This window comes from Lipotes vexillifer, unplaced genomic scaffold (assembly GCF_000442215.2).
Source record: "Lipotes vexillifer unplaced genomic scaffold, Lipotes_vexillifer_v1.1 scaffold534, whole genome shotgun sequence".
In the NCBI taxonomy this organism is placed as follows: Eukaryota; Metazoa; Chordata; class Mammalia; order Artiodactyla; family Lipotidae; genus Lipotes; species Lipotes vexillifer.
The window spans coordinates 932,513-960,452 of record NW_006787833.1 but is presented as its reverse complement, the minus strand read 5'-3'; the positions used below and the strand labels follow the sequence as shown (position 1 = coordinate 960,452).

Below are 27,940 nucleotides of genomic sequence, written 5' to 3'. Positions count from 1 at the left end.
CATTGTGGTGGCTTCTCTTGTTGAGAAGCACGGGCTCTAGGCGCGTGGGCTTCAGTACCTGAGGCACATGGACTCAGCAGTTGCGGCACACAGGCCCTAGAGCGCGCGGGCTTCACCGCGCAGGCTAAGTTGCTCCGCGGCATGCGGGATCTTCCTGGACCAGGGATCGAAACCGTGTCCCCTGCATTGGCAGGTGGATTCTTAACCACTGCACCACCGGGGAAGTCCAGGAGTCCCTGACTCTTGAAAAGATTAAACATGCTGGTTTATAGGAATGGGACCTTTTGTTGCAAAACAAAAGAAAGTGAAGGCAGAAATAAGCATGTAAACAACGAAACAATATCAAGGGACGACAAGTTTTACACCAAGGTTTAAATAAAGAGGAGAGAGAAATCGTTTGTGTTAAAGGGCTGAACTGTGTCCTCTCCCAAAAAGTTCATGTAGAAGTTCTAACTCCCAGTACCTCAGAATATGGGACTGTATTTGGAGACTGGGTCCTTACAGAGGCAGTTTAGTTAAAATAAGGTCATTAGTATGGTCTCTAATCCAATATGACCAGCGAACTTCTAGGAGTAGGAGAGGAAATTTGGAAATACAGAGAGATACCTGACATGTATGTGTACAGAGGGATGACCATAAAGACATGGGGAGAAGGAAGCCATCTACAAGCCAAGGAGAGAGGTCTGGAACAGATCTTTCCCTACAGCCCTCAGAAGGAAATGGTTCTACTGATACAATGATCTGGAACATTCTAGTCCCCACAACTGTGAGAAAGGAAATTTCTGTTGCTTAAGCCACCCATTTTGTTATGGCAGCCCTAGAAAACTTATATAGTTGGTCTTAGTTACAACAGTGGATTAAGAAGATAATTCAAAAGGCAATAAAGACCAAGAGATTATTCTGGGGGGTTAAAAACTTGGTAAATACCAAGAACAAAGGAGGAAAGGGCCTTAATGAACATCTGTAGTAACATGTAAGATTATATGCATAATACTCCCTGACATTTATAGAACACTGCAGGGCACATAACCTTTTCCAAGTGCACAGGGAAAATTTGTCAACACAGACAATATGGTGAACCATAAAACAAGTCAATAAATTTTAAATGGCTAAGAGTCATATAGATTACAATGCCTTATCATAACATAATTAAATAAGAAATCAATAACAAAAGATTATAAAATCTCCAAATATTTGACAATGAAACATTTCTAAATAACACACGCACCAAAGAAAAAATTACAAGGGAAATTGGAAAATACTTTGAACTGAATGATAATAAAAACAAAAAATGTGTGGGATGCAACTAAAACAATGATTACAGAGAAATTTATTTCTCTAAATGTTTATATTAGAAAAGAAGACTGCAATTCAAGAATTTAAGTTTTCACCTAAAGAAGCTAGAAAAATCTGAGCAAACTGCACTCAAAGTAAGCAAAAGAAATCAACGAAATACAAAACAAAGAATAAAGGAACTCTGAAACTAACACAGGATATTTGAAGAGACTGATAAAACTGAAAGTCTAGCTAGATCATTTAATGGGGAGAAAAAAGAGGAGAAACAAAAATTACTAGTATCACAAATAAAAATGGGGACATCATACTAGATAGTATAGGACAATTAGAAGAAACACAGAATCTCTAACATATGCAAATTACCAAATGACACTAAAAGAGAATGTAAAGAGTCTTACAGCTATGGGAAAAAAACAAAACTGAATCCATAATCTAAACTTTCCCACAAAGAAAACGTAAGATTCAGATGGCTTCTCTAATGAACTCTTTCAAATAGTTAAGAAAGAATATCAATTTTATAGTTTTTATAAGATCAGGATATTCCTGATACGAAAACCATACAAAGATACTAAAAGAAAAGAAGAAAACTACAGACCAATACCCTTCATGAAATGAACAAGGTAGAAAATTTTAAACAAAATATTAGTAAATCAAATCCAGAAATATATAAAAAGGAAAATATAGAAAACAAAAACCACATGATCATCTCAATGATGCAAAAGAGCATTTAACAAAATCCAATACCCTTTCATGATAAAATCATTCTACAAACAAGGAATAGAAACGCAATTCCTAAACCTGACACAGGTCATCTACAAAAAACTCAGAAAGGGCTTCCCTGGTGGTGCAGTGAATGAGAGTCCACCTGCCAATGCAGGGGACGCGGGTTCGTGCCCCGGTCCGGGAAGATCCCACATGCCACGGAGCGGCTGGGCCCATGAGCCATGGCCGCTAAGCCTGCGCGTCTGGAGCCTGCGCTCCGCAATGGGAGAAGCTACAGCAGTGAGAGGCCTGCGTTAACGCAAAAAAAAAACACACACAAACTCAGAAAACATAATACTTACTGGGGAAAGACTGAATATGTTCTCCCTAAGATCAGGAATAAGACAAGGATGTCTGCTCTTACTTTCACTATTTTACTAGAGGTTGCAGCCAAAGCAATTAGGCAAGAAAATAAAATGCAACCAGATTGGAAAGGAGGAAGCAAAACTATCTTCAGCTGTATATGACATGATAATGTATGGAAAAAATTCTAAGAAATCTACTAAAAAAGTGAGAATAAATGAGTTAAGCAACATTGCAGGATACAAGACCAAAACAAAAATCAACTGCATTTCCAAATACTAGCAATAAACAAATCAAAAATAAATCCAGAAAACAATTTCATTTATAATAGCATCAAAAAGAATAAAATGTTTAGGAATAAATTTTAAAAAGGAAGTACAAAACATATAGCTTGAAGTTGACAAAATATCATTGAAAACAATTAAAGATCTAAATAAATGAAAAGACATCTTATGTTCATGAATCTGAAACAATATTTTTAAGATAGCAATACTCTTCAAAATAATCTGTAGATTCAATGCAATACCTATCAGTATACCAATTGGCTTCTTTGTAGAAATTGACAGGCTGATGGTAAAATTCATACAGGAAGTCAAGGACAAAAATAGAACAAATAATCTTGAAAAAGAATATGCCCTTAGGGCTGGGGGAGATGGAGGAATTGAGGGGTAAGAGCTAAAGTGTACAGATTTTCTTTTAAAGTTGATGAAAAAGTTCTAAAATTGTGGTGATCGCTGTACAATTCTTTTTTTTTTCCGTGCAGTACGCGGGCCTCTCACTGTTGTGGCCTCTCCCGTTGCGGAGCACAGGTTATGAACACGCAGGCTCAGCGGCCATGGCTCACAGGCCCAGCCGCTCCACGGCATGTGGGATCCTCCTGGACCGAGGCACGAACCCGTGTCCCGTACATCGACAGGAGGACTCTCAACCACTGCGCCACCAGGGAAGCCCCAATTCTTTGAATATACTAAAAACACTCAATTGTATACTTCAAATGAGTGACTTGTAATGGTATATGAATTATATCTCAATAAAGCTTTTACCAAAAAAAGGACAGGTAATGCAGTATGATTAAGTGGGCTTCAGTATAAAAATGCAAGATTGGTTTAACATGTGAACAATCAACGTAATTCACATTAGCAAATAAATGTGATTTATTAGTTAGCTACTGCTGTGTTACACAATTTCTGAGGGTGGGAATATGAGAGTGGCCTATCTAGACAGTTCTGAATTGGGTCTTTCAGGACCCAGTCTAGCTGCCAGTTTGGGGCTGCAGTCTTCTAACAGCCTGACTGGGGCTGGATGATCCACTTTCCTGTTCACTTCACAGGGTTGTTCATAATACTGCATCTGGCTTTCCTCAAGAGCAAGAGATCCAAGGCAGAATGAGAGAGAGAACAAGAGAGAACACCCAAGATGGAAGCTGCAGTGCCTTTTATAACCTAACCTCAAAAGTGACATCACTTCTCTTTTGTTCTCACTTGGACACACAAGGGTGTGAATACCAGAATGCAAGGATCACTGGGGTCCACAGTGGAGTCGGGTGACCAGAGGAGAAAAATCACGTGACCACCTCAATACATGCAGAAACAGCATCTGGGAATACTTAATACCCGATTTAAAACAAACAGGAAACTAGGAATAGAAGGAAACTCAACCAGATACACAGTATTTTCTAAAGACATAGTTAGTAACCATTTAATGATGAACAACAATACTTTACTCCTAAAATCAAGATAAGGCAAAGATATTCCTACTCACTGCTTCTCACCCTGTATTAAAGGGCCTAGCAAGTGTAAAAAGAAAATTTTAAAAAGATAATAATTGGAAAAAAAGAAATATAATTTTTATTTGCAGACAACACGACTGTGCATATAAAACATCTTATGGAAGACGTTCCCCTGTGCACACACACAAAAGAAAGCCAAACCAATAAACAACAGCAACAACAACAAAAAAAACCCTACAAGACTGTATAATAAGGAAAACCATACTAACCAAGGTCGTTTTACAAAAAACTGCTGCATTTCTAAATACTAATTAAAAATGAAATTTTAAAAATTCCACTTGCAATGGCATCAAAAACATAAAATACTTAACTATAAATTTAACAAAATATAGGCAAGTGAAAACTATACTGCTGGGCTTCCCTGGTGGCACCGTGGTTGAGAGTCCGCCTGCCAATGCAGGGGATGCGGGTTTGTGCCCCGGTCCGTGAAGATCCCACGTGCCGCGGAGCGGCTGGGCCCGTGAGCCATGGCCGCTGAGCCTGCGCGTCCGGAGCCTGTGCTCCACAACGGAAGAGGCCACAACAGTGAGAGGCCCACGTACCACAAAACTGAAATTTTAAAAACCTAAACAAATGGAGAAATATACCACATTCACAGAGTAGAAGACTCTGTTAAGATGCAAACGCTCTCCGAATTGATCTATTAATTCAGTCAAATTTCAATAAAAATCCTAGCAGGCTGATTCTAAAATGTATATGCATGTAGAAAAGATCTAGAACAGCCAGAACAATTTTGAAAAAGGGGATTTATACTACATGATTTCAAAACTTCTAATGAAGCTATGGTCATCAAGACAATGTGGTACTGTTATAAAAGTATGATAACTGGAACATAATGTATAGCCCAAAAATTTACCCACACTTGTACAGTAAATTGGTTTGTGACTAAGCACCAAAGCAATTCAATAGGAAAAGGAAATGGTGTTGGACCAATTTTTTAATTTTTTAATTTGTTTATTTATTTATTTTTAGCTGCACTGTGAGGCTTGTAGTATCTTAGTTCCCCAACCAGGGATCGAACCCACGCCCTCAGCAATGAAAGCACGGAGTCCTAACCGCTGGACCGCCAGAGAATTCCCTGGACCAATTTTTTATATGGAAAAAAATTTCTAACATACACAAAGTTTAATTTATGCTGATCATGGATCTGTATCTCCATGAAGGCATGGATTTTTCTTTTCTTCTCTCTACCATCAAACACTCCGATACCTCCCCTAAGAGACTTAAAACACATAAGTGGTGAATAAATATTTGTTTAATAAAAGAACTATGCATGAGGGAAAAAAACACACCATAGTAGAAAATAACAGGAAGGAAACTCTTGGGATACCGAATGGTCAGGAAGGGCTCACTGAGAAAAAAAGCATGTGCGTTGGTACCTGAAGGCACCAGCTGTGCAAATACTCAGGAGATGAAAATTGCAAGCAGAGAGCAAAGATCATAAAGAACTGGATGAGGAAGTCCCTAGTGGTCCAGCAGCTAGGACTCTGTGTTCTCAGTGCCGAGGGCCCAGGTTCAATCCCTGGTCGGGGAACTAAGATCCCACATCTCACACGCTGCATGGCACACCGCCCCCCCCAAAAAAAAAAATGTACATAGAAGTAAAATAAGTAAGTGCTCAACCTGGTTCGAGCTAGGCCTTCTGATCCCAAGCCCATTTCTTTTCACTGACTGAGCCATGTCAGGCCCCCCCCCCCCCCCAAAAAAAAAAAAAAGGGACTGGATGAAAGCCATTTAGAGTAGCCTGTGAATGAACAAGTGGGAAGAGTAGCATAAAAAACAGGAGACCAGGGTCATCCCTGGTGGCGCCGTGGTTAAGAACCGCCTGCCAATGCAGGGGACACGGGCTCGAGCCCTGGTCCAGGAAGATCTCACATGCTGCGGAGGAACTAAGCCCGAGCGCCACAACTACTGAGCACGCGAGCCACAACTACTGAGCCCACGTGCCGCAACTACTGAAGCCCATGTGCCGCAACTACTGAAGCCCACGTGCCTAGAGCCCGTGCTCCACAACAAGAGAAGCCACCACAGTGAGAAGCCCACGCACCACAACAAAGACTCAATGCAGCCAAAAATAAATAAGTAAATAAATAAGTGAACAAGAAAGCAAATAAATAAATAAAAGGGCTGTAGTAAGAGTTTCCTTTAAAAAAAAAAAAAAAAAAGGAGGCCAGATCATCTGGGGTCTTATGGCTCCACAGAGTACATTAAAGAATTCTAGGGCTTCCCTGGTGGCGCACTGGTTGACAGTCCGCCTGCCGATGCAGGGGACACGGGTTCGTGCCCCGGTCCGGGAAGATCCCACATGCCGCGGAGCGGCTGGGCCTATGAGCCATGGCCACTGAGCCTGCGCGTCCGGAGCCTGTGCTCCGCAACGGGAGAGGCCACAACAGTGAGAGGCCCGCGTACTGCAAAAACAAAAACAAAGAAAAAAACAAAAAACAAACAAAAAAAAGAATTCTAACCACAGAAATGATGTAATCCAATTTGTGATTTTATAAAATGGCCTTGACCACTGCATGAAGAATGGATTGGAAAAAGCCAGGCAGGAAGCAGGAAATCAGGGAGGAGGCTCTTAGAGCAACTCAGGTGAGAGAAGAGGATGGTGTCCTCTCTCCAGGATGGAAGCTCACAGATAACACTGGAGCTGATGTTCTAGCAGATCTGGGTATTAGTTGTAATTTCTATTTTGTCACTTTCAACTCTTTGTTGTTTTTTTTCAAAGATTCCCTTTATGAGGGCAGGGATTACGTCTATTTTGTTTACCACTGCTCTCCAAACCCAAGAGATTACAGGAATGACTATCTACGAGACTGGAGGTCAGAACCTGGCATGATATGGTATAGGTGCTGTCCAAGGAGAGCCACCTCCTTAAAACAGCAAATATGAAGGCAACAGGGAGAGAGCACTGTGGCCCACGAAACCCTAACGTATGCTAAGAATGCGCATGGGCTTGTTTACCAATATGAGAAGGCAGGCTACAGCCCAAAACTTTACGAAGCACCAATGGCACCATTAGATGCTCTCCTGCAGTAGGCAGTCAACTTATGAAAGTATTGGTTGAAAACATGAACAATTCTAGAAAGGTCTAAATAAACATAGATAAGAAAGGCTAACTGTCACACCGGTCAGAATGGCCATCATCAAAAAATCTATAAACAATAAGTGCTGGAGAGGGTGTGGAGAAAAGGGAACCCCTCCTACACTGTTGACGGGAATGTAAATTGGTACAGCCACTATGGAAAACAGTATGGAGGCTCCTTAAAAAACTAAAAATAGAGCCACCCTATGATCCTGCAATCCCACTCATGGGCACATATCCAGAGAAAACCATAATTCGAAATGATACATGCACCCACCCCAATGTTCACCGGAGCACTGTTTACAATAGCCAGGACATGGAAGCAACCTAAATGTCCATCAACAAATGAATGGATAAAGATGTGGTACATATATACAATGGAATATTACTCAGTCATAAGAAAACAAAATAATGCTATTTTCAGCAACATGGATGGACCCAGAAATTGTCTTATGTGTGAAGTCAGAGAAAGACAAATATAATACCGCTTATGTGTGGAATCTTAAAAAACGGTACAAATGAACTTATTTACAAAGCAGAAATAGAGTCACAAATGTAGAAAACAAACTTATGGTTACCGGGGGGAAAGTGGGGGTGGGGTGGTATAAATTGGGAGACTGGGATTGACATAGACACACTATTATATTTAAAATAGATAACTAATAAGGATCTACTGGATAGCACTCTGTAAAGACCTATGTGAGAAGAGAATCTAAAAAGAGTGGACAGATGTGTATGTATAACTGATTCACTTTACAGCAGAAACTAACACAACATTGTAAATCAACTATACTCCAATAAAAATTTTTTAAAAAGACAGGCGAACCCATGATGAGTTGTGACAAGGCACAATTTGGGGTCTGTCACTAAATTGCTGGTGTTGACACCATGAAGAACCTCATGCCCCACTTGACCCCTTCCCTACCTCCACCCCACCCCCAAGAGAAACTCACACTCCCACATGTAATACCACTTGGGTCTGGCTCAGTAGAACATGACTTATTTTTTTATGTGGGCTAATATTATAGGAGAAGCTTTACGGGAGATGCTACATCAATGTAAGATATTATATATGTATTCAGGTGATAGGAACTGTATTTACAGATATGCCTCTGGAATTAAAAAAAAAAATTAAATCTGGAAGCTCAGCACTGCCGGCATTTCTCCCTTGGCAAGAATACATTTAGTGTCCTATTAAATCAAAGGATGGTCCACTGGAAACAGTGGCATGCTTTACCAGCTGGTGTTAACAAAGATTGATGCACATGTTCAATCACACCCAACCTGACATTGGGCTTCCAGAAATTTATAATACAGAATGGAAACGCTTTATGTGTTGCAACTTCCCACCCCCTTTAAAGCAGTAACTCACCAGGCAGAAATATAATTCATTTAGCATTTTTAAAATCCACACTTAAAGCATTTTCCGGGGGCTAAAGATGCACTGAAACAGAATATATAAAACACAACTTGTTAAAAAATAACATGTAGGAAGAACTCATGGGAGCCATTTTTGATGATCAACTAAGGCCATGGGAATCAAAGAACAGGATATGTCATTTTGTGTGAAGTATGGCAAAAGGAATATTAACACAAATAAAATGTGAGCGCACGTAATATAATTCAAGGTAAAACTCCAAAGTCGGGGAAAGATTTCTCTATCCCTCACATTTTCTTTATTTTCCAAAGAATAAAATTAAGGCATATGTTTGGAACCACCGCTGTCATCTAATGATAAATGATGCCTTTTCACGGGCTCAGTATTGATACATTTATGGATATACTATTGGAGGAATATTTATTTTTGAAGTCAAAAGATCTGACCTGAAAATCTGATGCTGTCAGTAACAAGCCATGTCCATAAAGCAGCTCTGGGCAAGCCACCATCTCCCTATACACCTTGGTTTCACCATCTTTAAAAAGAGGCCAAAAAGCCCTCCTTGTCTATAATACAGAACTGAGATGAAGTCCACGACACCATTTTATGAATCATGGTATTTTGTGTAAAAAACCAAAGTATTTCTGGAAATCTATCTGGCTTAAAAGTAACTTCAAAAATGTTCACGATCAACTGACAAAATCAATTTTGTACACGAGACACAGTTTCTAGTTCTGTAGGAAAGTGCTCGTTAAGCTAACATATCACGGGCCGTGGCAACCACTGCATAGACTACCAATTTTGTCTTCTGAGGTATGTATCTTTGTTACTATCCAATCTACAGTGCTTTTTTTCATAAAAGCGCTATTTCTTTATATAGACTATATTTTGCTTTGTCCTAGAACGGGGCATGGAACAAAAGCAGCAAATGGTCCCACCCCTATAGTGAACCTGGAAGACTTACCCCAGACTGTGGCAGTTCTACGTCTGGTTCCTCATCTAATTGGCCGTGTGACCTCAGCAGGTTACTCTACACCTCTCAGAGCTTTTCATGTCTCCGTCGGTAAAATGGGGAGAAAACCTCCAACCTCGCACAGCTGTTGCGAGATTTACCCGAGGAACTATGTATAGAATGCCTAATGGAACAGTTTACGTGCTCAGTAGATCTTAGCCTTCTCCTCTTACATGCTTTTTGCCTCTGTGGATCAACAAAGAAACGCCACAATATTAAAAACAAAATAATAACATACGTAATCCTAAGGGACGTTAAACACGCAAATTGATGCTCCGGCACCTGTGACCCTCCGGGCTCCTCTCAGCAGACCTGCATCCACTTCTCCCGGCTGCACATGGCCCCGCGCCAGACTCCACAGGCACACCCGGGCCTTGGAGGACACTGTCCCGAAGGCTCTGGCGGGGGTGACTCTGAGGCGAGATCAGTCACCTCTTCCAAAGGACAGAGAGAGCGGCCAAGAGCTTTACTGACAACCACGATAAGGTTGAGTTACACCAAGTTACACCAAGTACCCCCGGCGTGCCTCTCGCCGGACTACTTACTGTGTGTGGTCAGCATCTTCCACGTTACAAGTCTGGGTCCGGAAGTAACCTGGGCTTTGCAAACACAAGTGTCTACAGGGGCCAGTGAAATCAATGTAGTGAGAAAAGCAAAAGAAACAGTAACGTGACTGAGGGGACTGGCACTTCCAAAAGTCTCAAATTCTTGATATTTTCTACATAAATTGAGTTTGAAATGAGACTATGTTTATCATGCAGTTTGAAACTTGTGCACTGCCCTCCAGACCACGCCGCGGGCAGCATTCCGAACTAAATTTTATAAAGCCTACAATTGTTCTGACTCACAGGATACTGACATGGTGTTTTATTTTTGTATCTTACAAATTAATTTTAAAAGGAAAGCAAAATATACAAAATACTGTATAACCCTGTTACATAATTTCTCCGTTTCTGTTTAATGAGGAATATTCAGAGGCTCAGGTGAGGATCTTGGTGAACTTGAAAGTGCACCCCAGTTGGAAAAAAGCCAGCTGCTATCACTACGGCCAGTGATTAACATGTGGGTAAGTGACTCGCTCAAGGTCATCTGTCTTGGGATGCATGGAGACAGGACGGTGACCCAGGCCACTGGACGCCACCCACCACCCGCTCAACTAGGCTGTCCCATGTCTTGATTTCATTCATACGTCTTAAGATGGACACGTGAACAAAACCAAAAAGGGAAGAGGGAAGGAGAGCCAATTCAGCAGCACTAGACTTCTTACTTAACCTAACCAGACAGACCATGACCCACCTCTACCTCTCACAAATATCAGGATTTAGGCAGAGTAAACCAATTCAGATAACAGTATAAGGCTGCTAATCCAGAAGAGGGAATCTGGACTAAAAAAATAATTGTTTCATTCATCGTGCTCTTGGGATGTGATTTTTCTGGAGATGGTTTTGTAACTGCCATTACATCTTTTCTCAAGCAAAGAGTTAAAAGATTTCACATGATAGCTAAACTAGTTTGCCCAGGTCCACAACAGTCTCCCTTTGCTCTAGATATTTAATGTGTTTAATGTATAACAAAATAAGAAAGATTTAGAAAGATGGATTTATTTAAGGGGCTTCAAACATGAATCACAAATATGTAGACAAGTGACAAAAGGATTACAGTGTATGCACACATCAGTAATGTTAAAAAATGAAAACGATTAGAACGGTGGTTATCAAGAGTTCTGGGAGGAGGAAAAAAACGTCAGTGAAACGAGCAGTGTCACAAAAGGTCACAAAAGACAGTGAGAAATTAAAGCACTGGAAAACCAAGTTATCCCCTGCAGGGAGGCAGTTTAAGATCCTACCATGGGATGAAGAAGGGAGCTAGAGCAAGCACGCCCAAGTGTTCAATACTTCGGACAAGTTCACAGTCTTACAAAGGACATCCAAAGTCAAGAAGTGAATGAATGAATGAATGAGTGAATGAAGCAACCAAGCAACAAGCTAACCACAGAGCTTTCTAAGTAGAAGAACCCGGTGACCTGCTCCCAGCCTCAATTATGAAACTCACAAAAAGGGCAGAGCTTGGAAAATCATCTGTGAAATCAAACATGTATCAGGAAAATGATGACGATGGGACTGAAAGGATGGCAGTGAGACACTTCTTGCCAGACCTCCTGTCTACCATGCGTGTTGGCCACGTGGAGCCCTCACCCTCTCCTCCCCACTTCCCTTCCCTTGCAAGTCCCTTCTGTGACACCCCTTTGCTTTTTCTCACCTTTCCCACTGCAGGCTAAGTCTCAGCCTTTCTTTTACCCAACTCATCACAGTGTGTTGGAGACTGGCTTTTGGACCTTCTCGGCCATTGCCTCTCACTCAGCCTCTAAACAGTCAACATTTAATAGTATAAAAATCCACTGTGTGTGTGTGTGTGTGTGTGTGTGTGTGTGTGTGTGTGTGTGTATTATTCTTTTAATCCCCACATCAATACTATGAGAAGGGACTACTATTACCCTCATTCTACAGGAGGCATGGAGGGTAAAATAACTAGTCCACAATCGCAGAGCAAGGAACTGGGAGAGTGAGATTTGTACCGAAGCCTAGTGATGAGATGAACTATAACCTACTATATAAATTAAAACATGTTTTAACCCTCTGGGTAAGGTAGAGTGGCAATAACATGAAGCCGTAAGACATTTATAATCAGCGACTTAATTGACCAAAAAGAGCATACTGTATTTCCTTCTCTCCTGCCACAGGAGAGGAAATATTTTTCTTTAGCTTCTCAACATCATTAAGAAAAGGATTAACAGGTGTAATGGGAAGGACTTGAGATGGGTGCCCGCCCCCTTTTCTTAATTCTGTTCACCCTGGAGAATACAATTAGAAGGAAACTCACAACTTATGACACCACTTACTCTCAGAATGGGATTAATATTTGTTTCTACTCTTCACAAATATGCTAGAAACAATACATAAGCTTCTCATATTTCTGTAACACAAACTGCTATTGATTAGTGGTGCACAGAGTAGGAGACTAAGCCAGCAAGGCCCAGGTATGTGTAGCAACGCATGCATCCGTTCCATACGCTGTGAAAATTGCTGCAGGTAAAGTTCTGACATCTAGAAACATTGCTTTGTTGCATGCCTGGCTGACCAACACGACTTCCTTCTCCAAAGGCAATTAATTATCTGGCTGACACATGCAGGAAGAGAGGTCCCAGGACTGTCTAGAAGCCAAGAAACCAGAAATGACTCCACCACGTGCAAGGAACGGAATCCTGGAAAACTTAGCAAGGAGAGACCAGGTAACAGCATACACTTCACATCTTCAGCTCGTAAGACTCAGGAGTCTCACATGTGATTGAGAAAATACAAAATCGGAACAGAATCTACTGCTCGCGGAGCCGCCGGCTCTGAGATCACTGTTAGGCTGTCTACCTGGGGGCTTTATCTGCTGCTCTGAGGACTGGTCAGGCTGTCTGCCCCCCTCGTCCCCCACCAACGCAGGCCTTGTCTCCACTGCACTTGCTTCTTCCGCTCATTAAAAGGGGCTGACACTTCAGTTAGTCACCGTGCTGCTCTTTACTGATAGAAAGAGAGACGGGCTGGTCCGAAAGACTTCTGGATTCAGGCAGGCTCAGCAGAAGATGCCAATCCTGTCTCTTTCACCCCCTTCACTGGCAGAGTTAGCTGCACGTGTCAGGAAAAAATTTCTCCTACGAAGCCAAAGCGTTCTCACTGCATTAACAGTGGGGAGGCCACAGTCCCTGACTTGGCCACAGAGACTGGCCTAAGAGCCAGCCCGACCCTTGAAGGTCCCTGACCCTTCCTTCTGGCTTTGGGGTTTAGGAACCAGGGTGCTTCACGGCTCTATTTTCTGCCCTCTACGGCCACGTCCCAGGGACCTCATCCAACCTGTGGTATTGTGTTTATGTTGACGATGCCCACAACTGTGCCGCCAGACCTCTCTTCTGAACTGCAGATTCTAACATCCAGTTGCCTTCTAAGAATTTGATATCCAAAAAGCGTCTCAAACTGAAGGTGCCCAGAGCTCAGCTCATGACCAGCTCCCGTCCTCCAACTCCCTAAGCCACCCTTCCCACCAACGTCCCCGTCCTTTCCGTTCCCTCAAACCTCAGTCACTCTGCGCTCTATCCTCCTCATGCAAATCCTCGACAGTTCCCACTAGTTTTGCCTCTGAAACACACCCGGACCCTAACCACTGCCGCCACGTGGATGAAAGCGGAAGGGCTGCCCTCCTTCTGGAGGCTTCAGGGGAAAATTCGTGCCCTAGGCTCCTGCAGCTTCTGGAGGCTGCCCACAGCCCTCGGTTCAGGGCCCCTTCCACACCCGACTCCAGCCTCGTGATTCCGTCATCACACCTGCTGCTGTCCCTGGCCCTCTAGTCTCCCTCTTCCGAGGGCCCCTCACCATTACACTGGGCTCACCTGGGGAACCCAGGATAATCTCCCCACCTCAAGATGCGACCTTGTGTTGGCAAAGTCCCTTTACCATGCAAACTAGCCTGTTCCCAGATTCCAGTGATGGAGTGGGGGAGGGCATTACTCCGCCTTTACCTGAGCGTCTCACTTGGTGCCCTTACAGTCCCAGGTCGTCGGGTCCCCACTTCCTGCCTAAGCCCCTCTCTTCCAACTCTCCCCATCACTCACTCAACTCCAGCCACACTAGTCTTGGCGCTGTTCCTCAACACACAAGCCCGTCTCAGGACTTGTGCACCGGCCTTTCCCTCTACCCGAAAAGGTCCCCCCCTGCCTTAGGTCTCTGGCTAAATGACACCAACTTACCACAGGGCTTTCTTTATCGACTCCCAATAACAGAGTAACGCCCCCATCCTCCCATTTAAACACTCTCTTCCATTCTTATTTTTTCCTGAGGGCATTTAACATTATCTCTTATGCTTTCCATCTATCCACCCATCCATCCATCCATCCTCCCTCCCCCACTAAAATGTCCTAAGGGGTGTTTTGTCTCTTGTTGTATAACCCCCCGAAATAAAACATGAAGTAGGGACTCAGTAAACAGTTGCTGGATAAGTGAATTCTGCGTTACTGGAAAAGTTTGTTTCCTTGGAAACAAAACGTGGCCTAAAGTAGGAACTTAACTACATTTGAACGAATGAGGAAATGGATGGGTAAATGACAGACCCAACTTTTATCTAATTTTCTACAGGTATACCGATTAACATAAAGTCAAGTGATTTACTGTTTAGGAACCAGACCTAACAGTTAAGGAAACTTATTCAAGGATGTACAATGAAGAAAAGTAATACAATTACATATTAAAACTCCAACCCAGCCCCTGACTTTATTTTGCAGTGTCCCTGCATGTTCTTAGACCTGACAAGTCAGAATTCATCCAGATTCCCTTGCTTGCTTCAAACCTTACCAACAAGGTTTCAAGTTAATAAACTCCAAATTTACTTTCAGAGGAAATTCCACAGAAGTCTCAAAAGCATTTACCTTGTTTATTCAGATATATAAAAAGTGAACATACAGGGGAGAGATCGTCATCCACCCTTTAAAACACATCCAGAAGCGACCCTGCTGTAGGGACAGATGGTAAGAAGCTTCAAGTCCACAGTCCCTAGCACTAATCGGCCGCCAGCCAGGGCAGCTCCAGACGACCACCTTGGGTACCAGGTACACAGACAAACGAAGACATTCCTACTGCAGTTGGGTGGTTACCGGGGCAAAGAACCAGAGCAACAATCCCTGGCTTCGAACGGAAGAGCAGAACAGCAATTCCTTCCGCAGAGGTCACCTCCTCTGCATTGGGCCAAGGGTTATTCTGGCCTTGCTGCCCACACACCTGCACAGCCAGCCATACAACCTGCTACACTGAATCTCCCCTCGTCTGCCATCATCTGGGGAAGTGAGCAGGTGTTATGCTCCGTTCACACTTGGAATCTGCTTTCTAGGAATCCTCTCACTGGCACACAGATGGGAAGGAGTGAGCCACAGTGGTTAGGAACACGGACCTGCAAAAGGGGCTGTCAGGATTCAAGTCTTGCCTCCGTGACTCACTGTGTCCCTACAGACATGTCACCAAGCCTTTCTAAGCCTTAGTTTCCTCACCTCTAAAAAGCCCACTTACTGTTCTTAGGACAATTACTAGAGACAATGCAGGAAAAGCACTTAACACAGTGCCTTGGCACAGGAGGCCTTAATACATATTCCTATATTAACTATTATTATAGTACTATCTATTATAGTATTCTTGACTTAAAAAAAAGATAACTGTTCAAAAATAATACACCTGTCTTCATCTTAGATAGGGGTTTACCATTTATTTCCAGCTAAGTGTTTGCCTGCAGTTTGGGAAAAGTACCACCAGGCAGATGCTGAGATGAAGCTTTTCCAGGTAAGGCTAGCAAAAATAAACTCATTTAAAGACTTTCTCCTCAATTCTAGTCCTGAATTAAAAATATATATAATTTGATATTGGAAAGCATAACAGAAATGTTAGAGAAACGTGACTACGTGCAGTATTTAAATAGGAAGACCAATGTGAAATTTAAAAATATAAAGGTACACAGGTATGTGTAGGTTCAACTAGGTATTTTTCTACCAAATTATTAGCGGATAGAAATCACTGATTAATCCAATGCCCTACACCGACCGCCTCATTGTTTGAAAAATGAAATAAAACAAAACGCACATTTTTTTTTCATTTCTCCTCGTCACACTAATCAAGGACGCATGTCAGAAGCGCTAAGTGAATTTTATCAAATTACACAAGAATTGGAGATCTGACTCAGTACATTGGGGAGGGAGCAGGTATCTATATTCTGCAAAAGCTCCCCCACTGCCTAGAATCTCTCTTTCAGTAAGAAGGTTTTTTGCCATTGTAAACCTCTTCTCTTGATCCCATAGCCTGCTCCTTAAGCAGGACTGGATGACCCAAAACTCAGTGAAGAGACGGACGGTGCCGAGTTACTCGGCAGCCCTTAAAATCAGTACAAATTCAAGACCTTTTACAGCAACAAAGCAGCTACAGAAGATGGGGATGCAGGGATGAAACTCTGTGTTTGTTCCGTGGAACCGGGTGAATGCTTTCCCTTTTAGACTAATGCAGCTCAGCAGAGCTTTCTGCCCCACGGAAATGTTCTATATCTGCATTTTCCTGTAAGGAAGCCACAAGCCACATGTGGCTACTGAACATTTGAAGTGTGACTCACAGCTTCCATACCGGACAGCCAAGCTCTGGACAGAAGCCAAACTCAGCCCACTTGTAGCCTTCCCAACACCTTGCTATCTGAGGTCCCTGTTTCATGAACTCACTCGGTACTTATCCCTTGAGAAGTTACCTCATTCCTAGCACATGGGAGGTGCTGGGGACATAGCAGGGAACAAAGATAAACCCCCTCTCTCATGGAGCTCACAACCTGGTTTATAATAACTGCCCTCTTTAAAAGCACCAGACTCATTTGAGGCACTTCCTCAAAGAATGTTCGGTCAAATGTGTTTTTTAAAATTGTGTTATTTTGCAGATATAGAGAATAGACTTGTGGTTACCAAGGGGAGGGCAGGGAAGGAATGGGAGTGTGGGATTGGTAGCTGCAAACTAGTATCTACAGGATGGATAAACAACAAGGTCCTACTGTAGAGCACAGGGAACTATATTCACTATTCTGTGACAAACCATAATGGAAAAGAATATGAAAAAGAAGATATCTGTCTATTTATCTATCTATATATATGTGTACAACTGAGTCACTTTGCTGTACAGCAGAAATTAACACAATACTGTAAATCAGCTCTACTTCTATAAAGGTTAATAAATAAATAAGGAAAATTGTTTTATTTTGGAGCAAAAAAGCAAACAGTCATAGTCTGAGAAGCAATACAGTTCCATGTACTGAAGAAATGGGAGGATACCCAGCATCTCCACGAGAAAAGAGAGAACTCATGAAACTTTTCCAGAAGGGCGGCATAACCTCAGTAACAGAATAACTGGTTTGGACATTATTTCCAAGGAAGGCCACAAGGTCACCCAGAGCCATCTGAATGACCAGAGTACGAAGATTCAGGGGCCATGGCAGTAGGCCCGAGGAACTCCCAGCTAGGACGTTATTTAGCCAATCCCACTGGAGATGGCGTCAGGAGAGAACCAAATTCATGACTGCAAATGGTATCTTTAAGCAGCTGTCATAAATACTTTAACTATTTGGTAAAAGTTTTCCAGGGATTAAAATAAAAAATTAACAGATCCCCCCCAAAAATAAGAGTGATGGTTAGATTTTTTTTTTTTTTTTTAAAAGCCATCATCGGGCTTCCCTGGTGGCGCAGTGGTTGAGAGTCTGCCTGCCGATGCAGGGGACACGGGTTCGTGCCCCGGTCTGGGAAGATCCCACATGCCGTGGAGCGGCTGGGCCCATGAGCCATGGCTGCTGAGCCTGCGCGTCCGGAGCCTGTGCTCCGCAATGGGAGAGGCCACAACGGTGAGAGGCCCGCGTACCGCAAAAAAAAAAAAAAGCCACCATCACCACTGGTAAAGGAGGAGCCCTGGGTAAGACCATTACTACTCATCCCAGGCTCCTTCCACGGCACCAGGCAGGCAGCCGAGCTGGGTCATCTTCCATCAGCAGTTTCAAGACACTGGGAGCTACAGCCGCTCAACAGAGCATCAGGGCAGGACAAACTCAGAACAGCTAAACTCTGGTCAATGACAAATGCTACTAGAAAGGATCAGAATTGGGTGCCTCGGTGGAGGGTTCTTGCCGAGAAGAGGAGAGAGGGGTTTTCAGAGTTGCTGCACTGGGATCATTATTATTAATTAAAGCCAGAACTCGGACCATTCATCAGCCACCTTACCTAGTTCTGGGGGCAGAACAGTCAGACGGTTCCCCTGAATGTGGAGCTCCTTAAGCTGAGTAAGCTCCCCGATTTCCTTAGGCAGCGAGATCAGGTCATTATCCCTAAGGCTGAGCTAAACAGAAGAGAAACAAGCGGTTGTCAAGACAATTTTCACGTAAAGAGGCGCTCGACAGAAACTCTCTCCTCGCCCCTGCCCTCTCTTCTTCGAAGGCTCAGTCCTTTCAATTAATTTACAAGTGTCTGCAGACATGCAAGAAAACGGTCTCAGTGGGTAGTGGTTTTATTCCAAAACAAACCGCACTCTGGCTCAAATTGCCTTGATTCCACCCCTACAAGGGCTGCAGGAGTGAACTGATTTTCTAAGAATTTAGATAAATTACTTACTATCTGCAACTTTGTGAGTTTCCCAATATCAGGCGGCAGGATTTCAAAATCGTTGTCACTGAGATAGAGTGCACGCAGGGTGGCTGCAAGTTAAACAGCGATATATAAACAGGGTGGCATGGAACCCGACCGTCTGAGGTGTGATCGATACAAGGGAGTCAGCTTTGATTAATAACCCTGGCGTGGTGAAAAGCCTGTGACATACCTAGGTCTCGGGATAATAACAAGCAGGTCAAACTTAGATTTACTGGCTTATTGTGCAGCTGGTGCGTTCAGGAAAACATCTATATCCAGGAGGACTGAGGAAATTAACAACGTATGGGCACCAGCAGTTTCTGGCACAGGGTTTCAATATGCTTTCAGAAAAGATAACTATTTTTCTTCGATTACTTCCGATTCACATGTATGCCTCGATCTGCATCCAGAGTGAAACCAAGAAAACCACTGTGTCACTTCTATCAATGCTTGGGGCCAGAGGGCTCTTTCATGTAAACAGAGCTAGGTCAAAAAATAAATAAATAACCAAAAGGCTGTCCGGTGATGGAGGCCAAAACCACCGTTCACTGTTTCTATCATCAGACTAATTATTATTACTTGTTTCTACAGCCTTAACCACAAAAATAAATGAAGACGAAGGCGTTAAAATAATGAAGTGGAGTTTAAAGATAGAGAAAACCCTAACGTAGGCATCATATCGGTAATGAGAAATTTGTTCACGGTATTATACACTGATACCAGTCCCCAAACTACTGAAGGCAAAAATCCTAAGGCACATTTTTATCCTTAACCAAAAGGGAAAAGTACAATCAGATGTATGTTTAATTTGTTTACAGGTATTCAATTACATTCTAATGTCTTAAAATTCGACAGAACTGTATGTTAATATACATAAGAAAAACAATTTCTTCCATGGCCCAAGAAAGCATGTTAAAGTTGGTTTCACGTGCTTGACAAAGTCTGGGATAAAGGATATACATAAGGTAAAAAATGAAACATTAAAAGACTAACTCAGCAAAGTCAGAATTCCTCGAGGCCAGCTTGTCACTAAGTGGAGAGGCAGAACATTTACTTAAAGACAGCAACTCTTTCCTAAAGATTTCACGAGTCCTCGGGAAAACCAGTTTTTCCTATTTTTCACAAGCGTCTGCAGCAAGAAATGTGTTTGCATATAAAAGGATAAAGTGTGTTCATAAGAAACTGACTAACAATTTCTTAATGCCTGATGGTATGCTATAGACAAAATAGACTACGTCAATAAAAAACACTCTTTAAAAGGCTTAAACAAGAATCCTGGCTAGAAATGTTTAAGATTCTGTTAGTGGGTTATTAACAGATATTTTTATAAATAACTGAGTGGAATATCTTTGGGCAAAAAGCCTACAAAGAGTTAACAGCAATGCAGGAAGAAGACACACATTACGTCTTTTGCATGCTCTTTAAAAAGAAAGCCAAGTTCTCTTAGCTAAATGTGAGACTTGATCTCATTTAGGTAAAAATCTCTCTCAGAAAGTTAATACGACATTACCAAGTCCACTTGAGTGCAATGGTGTCAGATCACGATATATCAAGTATACATACTGCTGAGCTATGAGGGAATATTCAAAGGAATCTGAAGGGGGAAAAAAATGTATCTGTCCAATAATTTCTCTTGGAGTTTGGGCCCTGGCAAATAAATTTCCCGTTTAGAACGCAAAGGACCATTTTAAGGAGATTTATAGAATTAAACGTTTCTTACTCAGGTAGAAAAAGTTTCCGGGGAGAGAATTTTCATTCAAGTTGTTATAAGTCAAATCAAGGACCTCCAGAGCTGGGAGCGATCCAAATCCTCGAGGCAGAGTGTTGAGTCTATTCATGCTGTTGTTAGGGGGAGAAAATGCAAGGCGTCACACACAAAACGTGTATTTATACAGACTACTCAAATCACCTCTGTGTCACGGGCCTAAGAGCCGCACGTGAGAGGCTCAAAGCTCAAAAGACTGCCAGAATTCCATCCACTTTACGTTATTTTAACCAGCCTAGTAATTCCCGTCAGAGAATCTACACGTTCAGGAAACATTTGAAAATGTCTTAGTTGTCACTTTCTCCAAAGGTGATGCTCAATCATAGTTTTACACAGAAAATTAGAACATCACAAAATATCCATCCTTCTAGAGAAAAACTTCCTTATGAATGTAGCAATAGTAAGACCTCAAAAGGTGCATATGATTAGCTCTAGTAGTTTTCTGGTGGCATCTTTAGGATTCTCTATGTATAGTATCATGTCATCTGCAAACAGTGACAGCTTTACTTCTTTTCCAATTTGTATTCCTTTTATTTCCTTTACTTCTCTGATTGCTGTGGCTAAAACTTCCAAAACTATGTTGAGTAACAGTGGTGAGAGTGGGCAACCTTGTCTTGTTCCTGATCTTAGTGGAAATGCTTTCAGTTTTTCACGATTGAGTATGATGCTTGCTGTGCGTCTGTCATATATGGGCTTTATTATGTTGAGGTAGGCTGCCTCTATGCCCATTTTCTGGAGAGTTTTTAATCATAAATGGGTGTTGAATTTTTTCAAAAGCTTTTTCTGCATCTATTGAGATGATCGTATGGTTTGTATTCCTTAATTTGTTAATATGGTGTATCACATTGATTTGCATATATTGAAGAATCCTTGCATCCCTGGGATAAATCCTACCTAATCATTGTGTATGATCCTTTTAATGTGCTACTGGATTCTATTTGCTCGTATTTTGTTCAGGATTTTTACATCTGTGTTCATCAGTGATATCGGTGGATAAAGAAGATGTGGCACATATATACAATGGAATATTACTCAGCCAAAAGAAGAAATGAAATTGAGTTATTTGTAGTGAGGTGGATGGACCTAGAGTCTGTCACACAGAGTGAAATCAGAAAGAGAAAAACAAATACTGTATGCTAACACATATATATGGAATCTAAAAAAAAAAATGTTACTGATGAACCTAGTTGCAGGGCAGGAATAAAGAGGCAGACATAGGAAATGGACTTGAGGACATGGGGTGGGAGGGCGAAGCTGGGGCGAAGTGAGAGTAGCATCGACATATACACACTGCCGAACGTAAAATAGTCGGCTGGTGGGAAGCAGCCGCATAGCACAGGGAGATCAGCTTGGTGCTTTGTGTCGACCTAGAGGGGTGGCATAGGAAGGGTGGGAGGGAGGCTCAAGAGGGAGGGGATATGGGGACATGAGTATGCATATGGCTGATTCGCTTTGCTGTGCAACAGAAACTAACACAGTATTGTGAAGCAATTATACTCCAATAAAGATCTATTTAAAAAAAAAAAAAAAAGGGCTTCCCTGGTGGCACAGTGGTTAAGAATCCGCCTGCCAATGCACGGGACACAAGTTCGAGCCCTGGTCCGGGAAGATCCCACATGCCAGGGAGCAACTAAGCCCGTGTGCCACAACTACTGAGCCTGTGCTCTAGAGTCCGCGAGCCACAACTACTGAAGCCCGTGTGCCACAACTACTGGAACCAGCGCGCCTAGAGTCTGTGCTCCGCAACAAGAGAAGCCACCGCAGTGAGAAGCCCGCGCACCGCAACGAAGAGCAGCCCCCGCTCGCCGCAACTAGAGAAAGCCCATGCGCAGCAACGAAGACCCAGTGCAGCCAAAAATAAATAAATTTACATATATATATATGAGATACATATGAAGCCTCATAGTTTTCACACTTCTGCTTCATTTTCTTTCATGTATTCCTCTCAATGGGAGACACCCCCCCCCGCAAAAAATCACTTTTTTTTTTTTTTTAACTACTAATAGTAGTTCAAAATCATCTCTAATTAGAATCAAGGTTGCCAGGGACTGGGGGAGGGGGGTGGGGAGTTGTTTAATGGGTACAGAGCTTCAGTTTGGCAAGATGAGAAACTTCCAGAGATTGGCTGCACAGCAATGTGAATATATTTAATGCTTCTGAATCATACACTTAAAATAGTTAAAATGGTGTATTTTATGTGTATTTTATCACAATGGCAAGTTTTTAAATATATGTATACATTCCAATGAAAGCTAAGGAAAGCTAAGGAAAATATTTTCCTATTATGTTGTATTTTCTTCAAGACTCTTATTTTTCTTAATGTGGTTCTCTTTGAACACACTTAAAACCCGATTTAAAAAAAACTTTTTTTAAATCTAATAAGGCTGACAAATATCGAAAGGTGGGAGGGACTGTGACACTAAAAGTAATTCTAGACACCAATCCTTCTCACATGAGATACAACCCTGTTCACACCCACCAACCAGGCCTCTGAAGAAATAGCTGATAGCAGAGAAAGAAACCTAGAAAAAAGCGATGTCCACCTCTTGATGGGTATAAAATCTTAGGTTAGCTTTACAGTTAGCAAAATAACCTCCACTACAATTTACTATAGTGCTAACAACTAATATTTTCTATGAATTCACAATCTGTGAAGTACACTTATGTCAAGTGCCTCACCTGGGTCTTCAAAACTATCGTGGAATGTCGGCAGGACAGTACTTATAATGATCTTGGAATTCTGCGATTAAGTCACAGGTTAAGACAGGTTAAGTACCAAGGACCCCTGACTCTACTGATGAGAATGACAGGTATCTGAGAGCACCCAGCACTCGTGGAGGCCAAGGCACCCCTAATCCCTGGACCCCAATGTGAGGACGCTGAGTAAAATGAAGGAAAATAATCAGAGACAGTGAGAAAGGCACAGAAGTATACGTCAGGCACTTCTTTCTTTAAACCTTGCTCTAAGTTACCCACTTTTGAAAACGACCAACAAAGTTTTTCTTCCCAAACACAGAAATGCACTTCTGAAACATAAGGTGCAGGAAATCCACGCTTAGACTTTCTTAGCGGGAAGAGGCATCTCACCAAAAAGAGAGAGCTCTTGTCCAAGCTCCAGCCCAGAGCGAGCCTGAGCCTGTCCCCCTCTCCGGGTGGCAAGCATCGACTAAACAGCAGGTTCTCTTTCTCCTTGAGCGAGAAACCAATCCCCCCAACCTGTCAGGAACTCAGCAGAGCCCCTGTGCAGTCGGCAGCAATTGACAGCAGTGGGCCCGCTAACCCGGAGGGCAGAAAGGAAGCCCTAACTTAAATGCCTCAGAAGGCCTGGAAGCAGAGTCGGTTCCACTGCCAGCAATGCCAGGAGTGCAGGACCTGTTCCTCTGGACACCAGCACACACGGAGCGACTGGACAGCCGGGTCCCTGGCACTGTCAAGGGAGGCACTGTCATGCACTGCCTACCCCGCAGGGGGCGCTCACGTCCATCTCCAGCTACACATGGGAGCTGCCTTTTTTTTTTCTTCAATTTTTATTGGAGTCTAGTTGATTTATAACGTTGTGTCAGTTTCTGCTGTACGGCAAAGTGCATCAGTTATGCACCTACATATGTCCCCTCTTTCTTAGATTCTTTTCCCATATCGGTCACTACAGACTATTGAGTTCCCTGTGCTCTACAGTAAGTAGGTCCTTATTAGTTATCGATTTTATAGAGAGTAGTGTGTCTACATCCATCCCAGTCTCCCAAATGTGTTGCTCCCCCTGGGAGCTGCCTCTTTTTAGGGCATCCCTCTGACAGCTCCAGCACTCAAGGTTGCCCTGAGAGGTGACAGCAAGGGGAGAGGAAAAACGCAGCTGGGGTGCAGGCCCAGCTCTTGCTGGCTGGGTAGCCCTGGGGAACTTATTCGACTTCTCTGAGACCCAATTTGCTCAACTGTAAGAGGAGGGTAGCGATACCCTCCCAGCAGGACTTCCAGGAGAGGATAGAGAAGACATGGGAAGCCCCTGATGCAATTCCTGGCTCCCAAGTAGGTTCTCAAGAAACGATGGCTATAACTACAACTGGTTCTCTGGAAGTTTGAGAGAAATTTTGATCCCGCCTCAAAGAGGCGAGCTCACCTGAGGAGACCGTGGAGAGCCTGAACCATCAAGGATGGTTTCCCCATCTGCTTAATTTCCAATCGATTCAGGTGTTAAAGATAAAGCTGCTTAGGACTCAACCATGCCCAATGGTTTAAGTTCTTCTGTTTGCAGGTGAGCATTTTTCAAATGCTTATGGAAATGGGAAGACACCCACGTACAGTGGAGAACTTTATAAAACCGGAGAGTCAGAGGCTGTCTGGCATCTTTTCTCTTTCCTCCTCAAAAGCCACAGGAAGGCCTATACGAGCACTTCCCTTTTGGAACACTCTGATCTCCAGAGGTCCTCTGGGGCTTCTCCTGATTCAATAAAACCTTCTTGCCTGAAAGGCAAGTATTTTTCTCTCCTCCACAGATGACGTGCTCACATACTTAGCCAAGAAAACAAACAAAAAACAAAAACAAACCCACGAACATTGAACACTGTGCTTAGTGAAAACTTTTACGTCTTCACGAGATAAGCTTCATCATCTCACTAGGTCAAAAGTTATTCCAGAATAGCTGGTACGATGCTCCTGCCATGAGGTTATCCCTGAAATGATGATCAACTTGTAACCTATGTAGCTTTACATTTTTTGTCAAATAACTCAGCACAATGAATGACACTGAAAGAATGAAGAGCATAATTCAACTTTCCGCTCTTTATTCAGATGGCCTAAAAGTCCTTTCCAGTTTTTTGCAGTACGCGGGCCTCTCACTTCTGTGGCCTCTCCCGTTGCAGAGCACAGGCTCCGGACGCGCAGGCTCAGCAGCCATGGCTCACGGGCCCAGCCGCTCCGCAGCACGTGGGATCTTCCCGGACCGGAGCACGAACCCGCGTCCCCTGCATCGGCAGGCGGACTCCCAACCACTGCACCACCAGGGAAGCCCCCCTTTCCAGTTTTGAGATCATCAGAATAAATAGCAAATAGGATATAAAACTTTAAAATCAACTTCTGGCTGAACGCACAGTTTGGATTATGCCTATACGTGGCCTAACTGCTCTGCTGCAGTAGGGTCTCCTGTGTGTAGGTTTTTTTTGTTTTGTTTTGTTTTTTTTGTGGTACGCGGGCCTCTCACTGTTGTGGCCTCTCCCGTCACGGAGCACAGGCTCAGGATGCACAGGCTCAGCGGCCATGGCTCACGGGCCCAGTCGCTCCGCGGCATGTGGGATCTTCCCGGACCAGGGCACAAACCCGTGTCCCCTGCATCGGCAGGCGGACTCTCAACCACTGCGCCACCAGGGAAGCCCTGTAGGTTTTTTTTATTATTATTCTGGTTGTTTATTCTAAGGAGTCCTCTGTGCCTTGCCTTAACCAGGGGTATGTAGGTATAATTGTTCATGCCATTCGAGGACACAAGTATCATTTGTGGAAACTCATCTTAATTCCTTTCCCAGAGAACTAAGAGTTGCGTTAAAACTCTGACAACCCCATCTGTGTAGCTACGTACTTAAACACACAAAGTGCTACACAATCAATAAATCACCAGGAGCCAAAAATGCAAACAGCTCCAAAGATGACAAAGAGGCAACTCAGATGCGATTGATAAAAAAAGGAAAGTTGGGCTTCCCTGGTGGCGCAGTGGTTGAGAGTCCTCCTGCCGATGCAGGGGACACGGGTTCATGCCCCGGTCCGGGAGGATCCCACATGCCGTGGAGCGGCTGGGCCCGTGAGCCATGGCCACTGAGCCTGTGCATCCGGAGCCTGTGCTCCTCAACAGGAGAGGCCACAACAGTGAGAGGCCCGCATACTGCAAAAAAAAAAAAGGAAAGTTTACAACTCTGTCCTGAGGCGTCCTAAACCCAGCCAATCAAAACCTGTGATCATTATCTCCCCCCCAAAGCTGTCTCCACCCATCCCTCTATATCAGCTATCCCATCCCATCCCATCCCATCCCATCCGTACTGCCTCGTGTCGATTTTACCGCTTCTATCTATTTTTCATATAAAATCCCTCCCCTGCCTTCACTGTCCCTGCCCTAGTTCACCAGGAACGCTAACCTGGCAGCCTCACAGGTCTCCTCTAGCCTCTCCCCCGTGTGATCTGCATACGAAAATCATCTCAGCTCATCTCATGCCCACCGCTTCCCTGTGCACACTCCCCAACGGCAGGGCGAGACCGTAACTCCTTCATCTGACACACACGCCCTCCACTAGCACTCGACTCCCTGCCACGACAGACATTTATTTCTCTACAGGCTGTTTCCCCGACTGTGACGTACGCTCCCTGAGGGCTGGACAGCCAGCACCTGAACGGCGCCTGGCACAGAGCAGAGAGCTCAAGACGCGCTCATGGAACACACAGCAGACCCGTGTGCTTCTCTGCCTGGCCTCACCTCCAACCTCACCTCCCCCCCCGCCTCACCCTTCACACTCAGCAACCCCATGCAACTCGCAGCTCCTGGAGCGGAAGTCCTGCTTGCAGTCGGAGACATCGTCCCCTCCTTGTGAGTCTTCTCAGCCTTGAGTCTCGGCTCCAACACGACCCCCTGCAGGAACCCTTCCGAGAATCTCACCTGAAGGCTAACGTGCCCCCTTGTCGCTCTCTCTGACTGCCACACTCAGCGAGCCAGCTGCACCCCGGCCCTGCTCATCGACAGCCGCTCTGCCTCCATCCTGAAGGCCAGGGACTGTGACTTTCACCGTCGATCCCCAAACAAACAAGGCTCCTGATGCAGAAAAGGCAATTACAGGGCTTCCCTGGTGGCATGGTGGTTAAGAATCTGTCTGCCAGTGAAGGGGACACGGGTTCGAGCCCTGGTCCGGGAAGATCTCACGTGCCAGGGAGCAACTACGCCCGTGCACCACAACTACTGAGCCTGCGCTCTAAAGCCCGCGAGCCACAACTGCTGAAGCCCACGCACCGCAACTACTGAAGCCCGTGCACCGCAGCTACTAAAGCCCACGTGCCTAGAGCCCGTGCTCTGCCAACAAGAGAAGCCCATGCGCAGCAACGAAGACCCAACACAGCCAGAAATAAATTAAAAAAAAAAAAAGGCAATTACATAGTCCTGAGATAAATGAACCCATAAATAAAACAATGATGATGATAAAAGTGAACATTTAGGTACGGCTTACTATGTGCCAGGTACTATTCCTAGCACTTTTTTTTTTTTTTTTTTTTTTTTTCCTGGCCTCTCCCTGTTGTGCCCTCGCCCGTTGCAGAGCACAGGCTCCGGAAGCGCAGGCTCAGCGGCCATGGCTCACGGGCCCAGCTG

General features: G+C 43.7%; 1 protein-coding gene across 2 annotated transcripts in view; it reads right to left on the bottom strand.

Moving 5' to 3' along the window:
• The window catches only part of RSU1 (Ras suppressor protein 1), a 197,599-nt gene that overhangs the window by 123,639 nt on the left and 46,020 nt on the right, over nt 1–27,940 (bottom strand). For both annotated transcript variants that reach the window (XM_007460875.1, XM_007460876.1), the window contains 3 exons: nt 20,563–20,681; nt 18,828–18,910; nt 18,441–18,555 (listed from right to left, as the gene is read on the bottom strand). In XM_007460875.1, the coding sequence (XP_007460937.1) occupies nt 18,441–18,555; nt 18,828–18,910; nt 20,563–20,681 (317 nt within the window). The remainder of the gene's footprint in view (nt 1–18,440; nt 18,556–18,827; nt 18,911–20,562; nt 20,682–27,940) is intronic.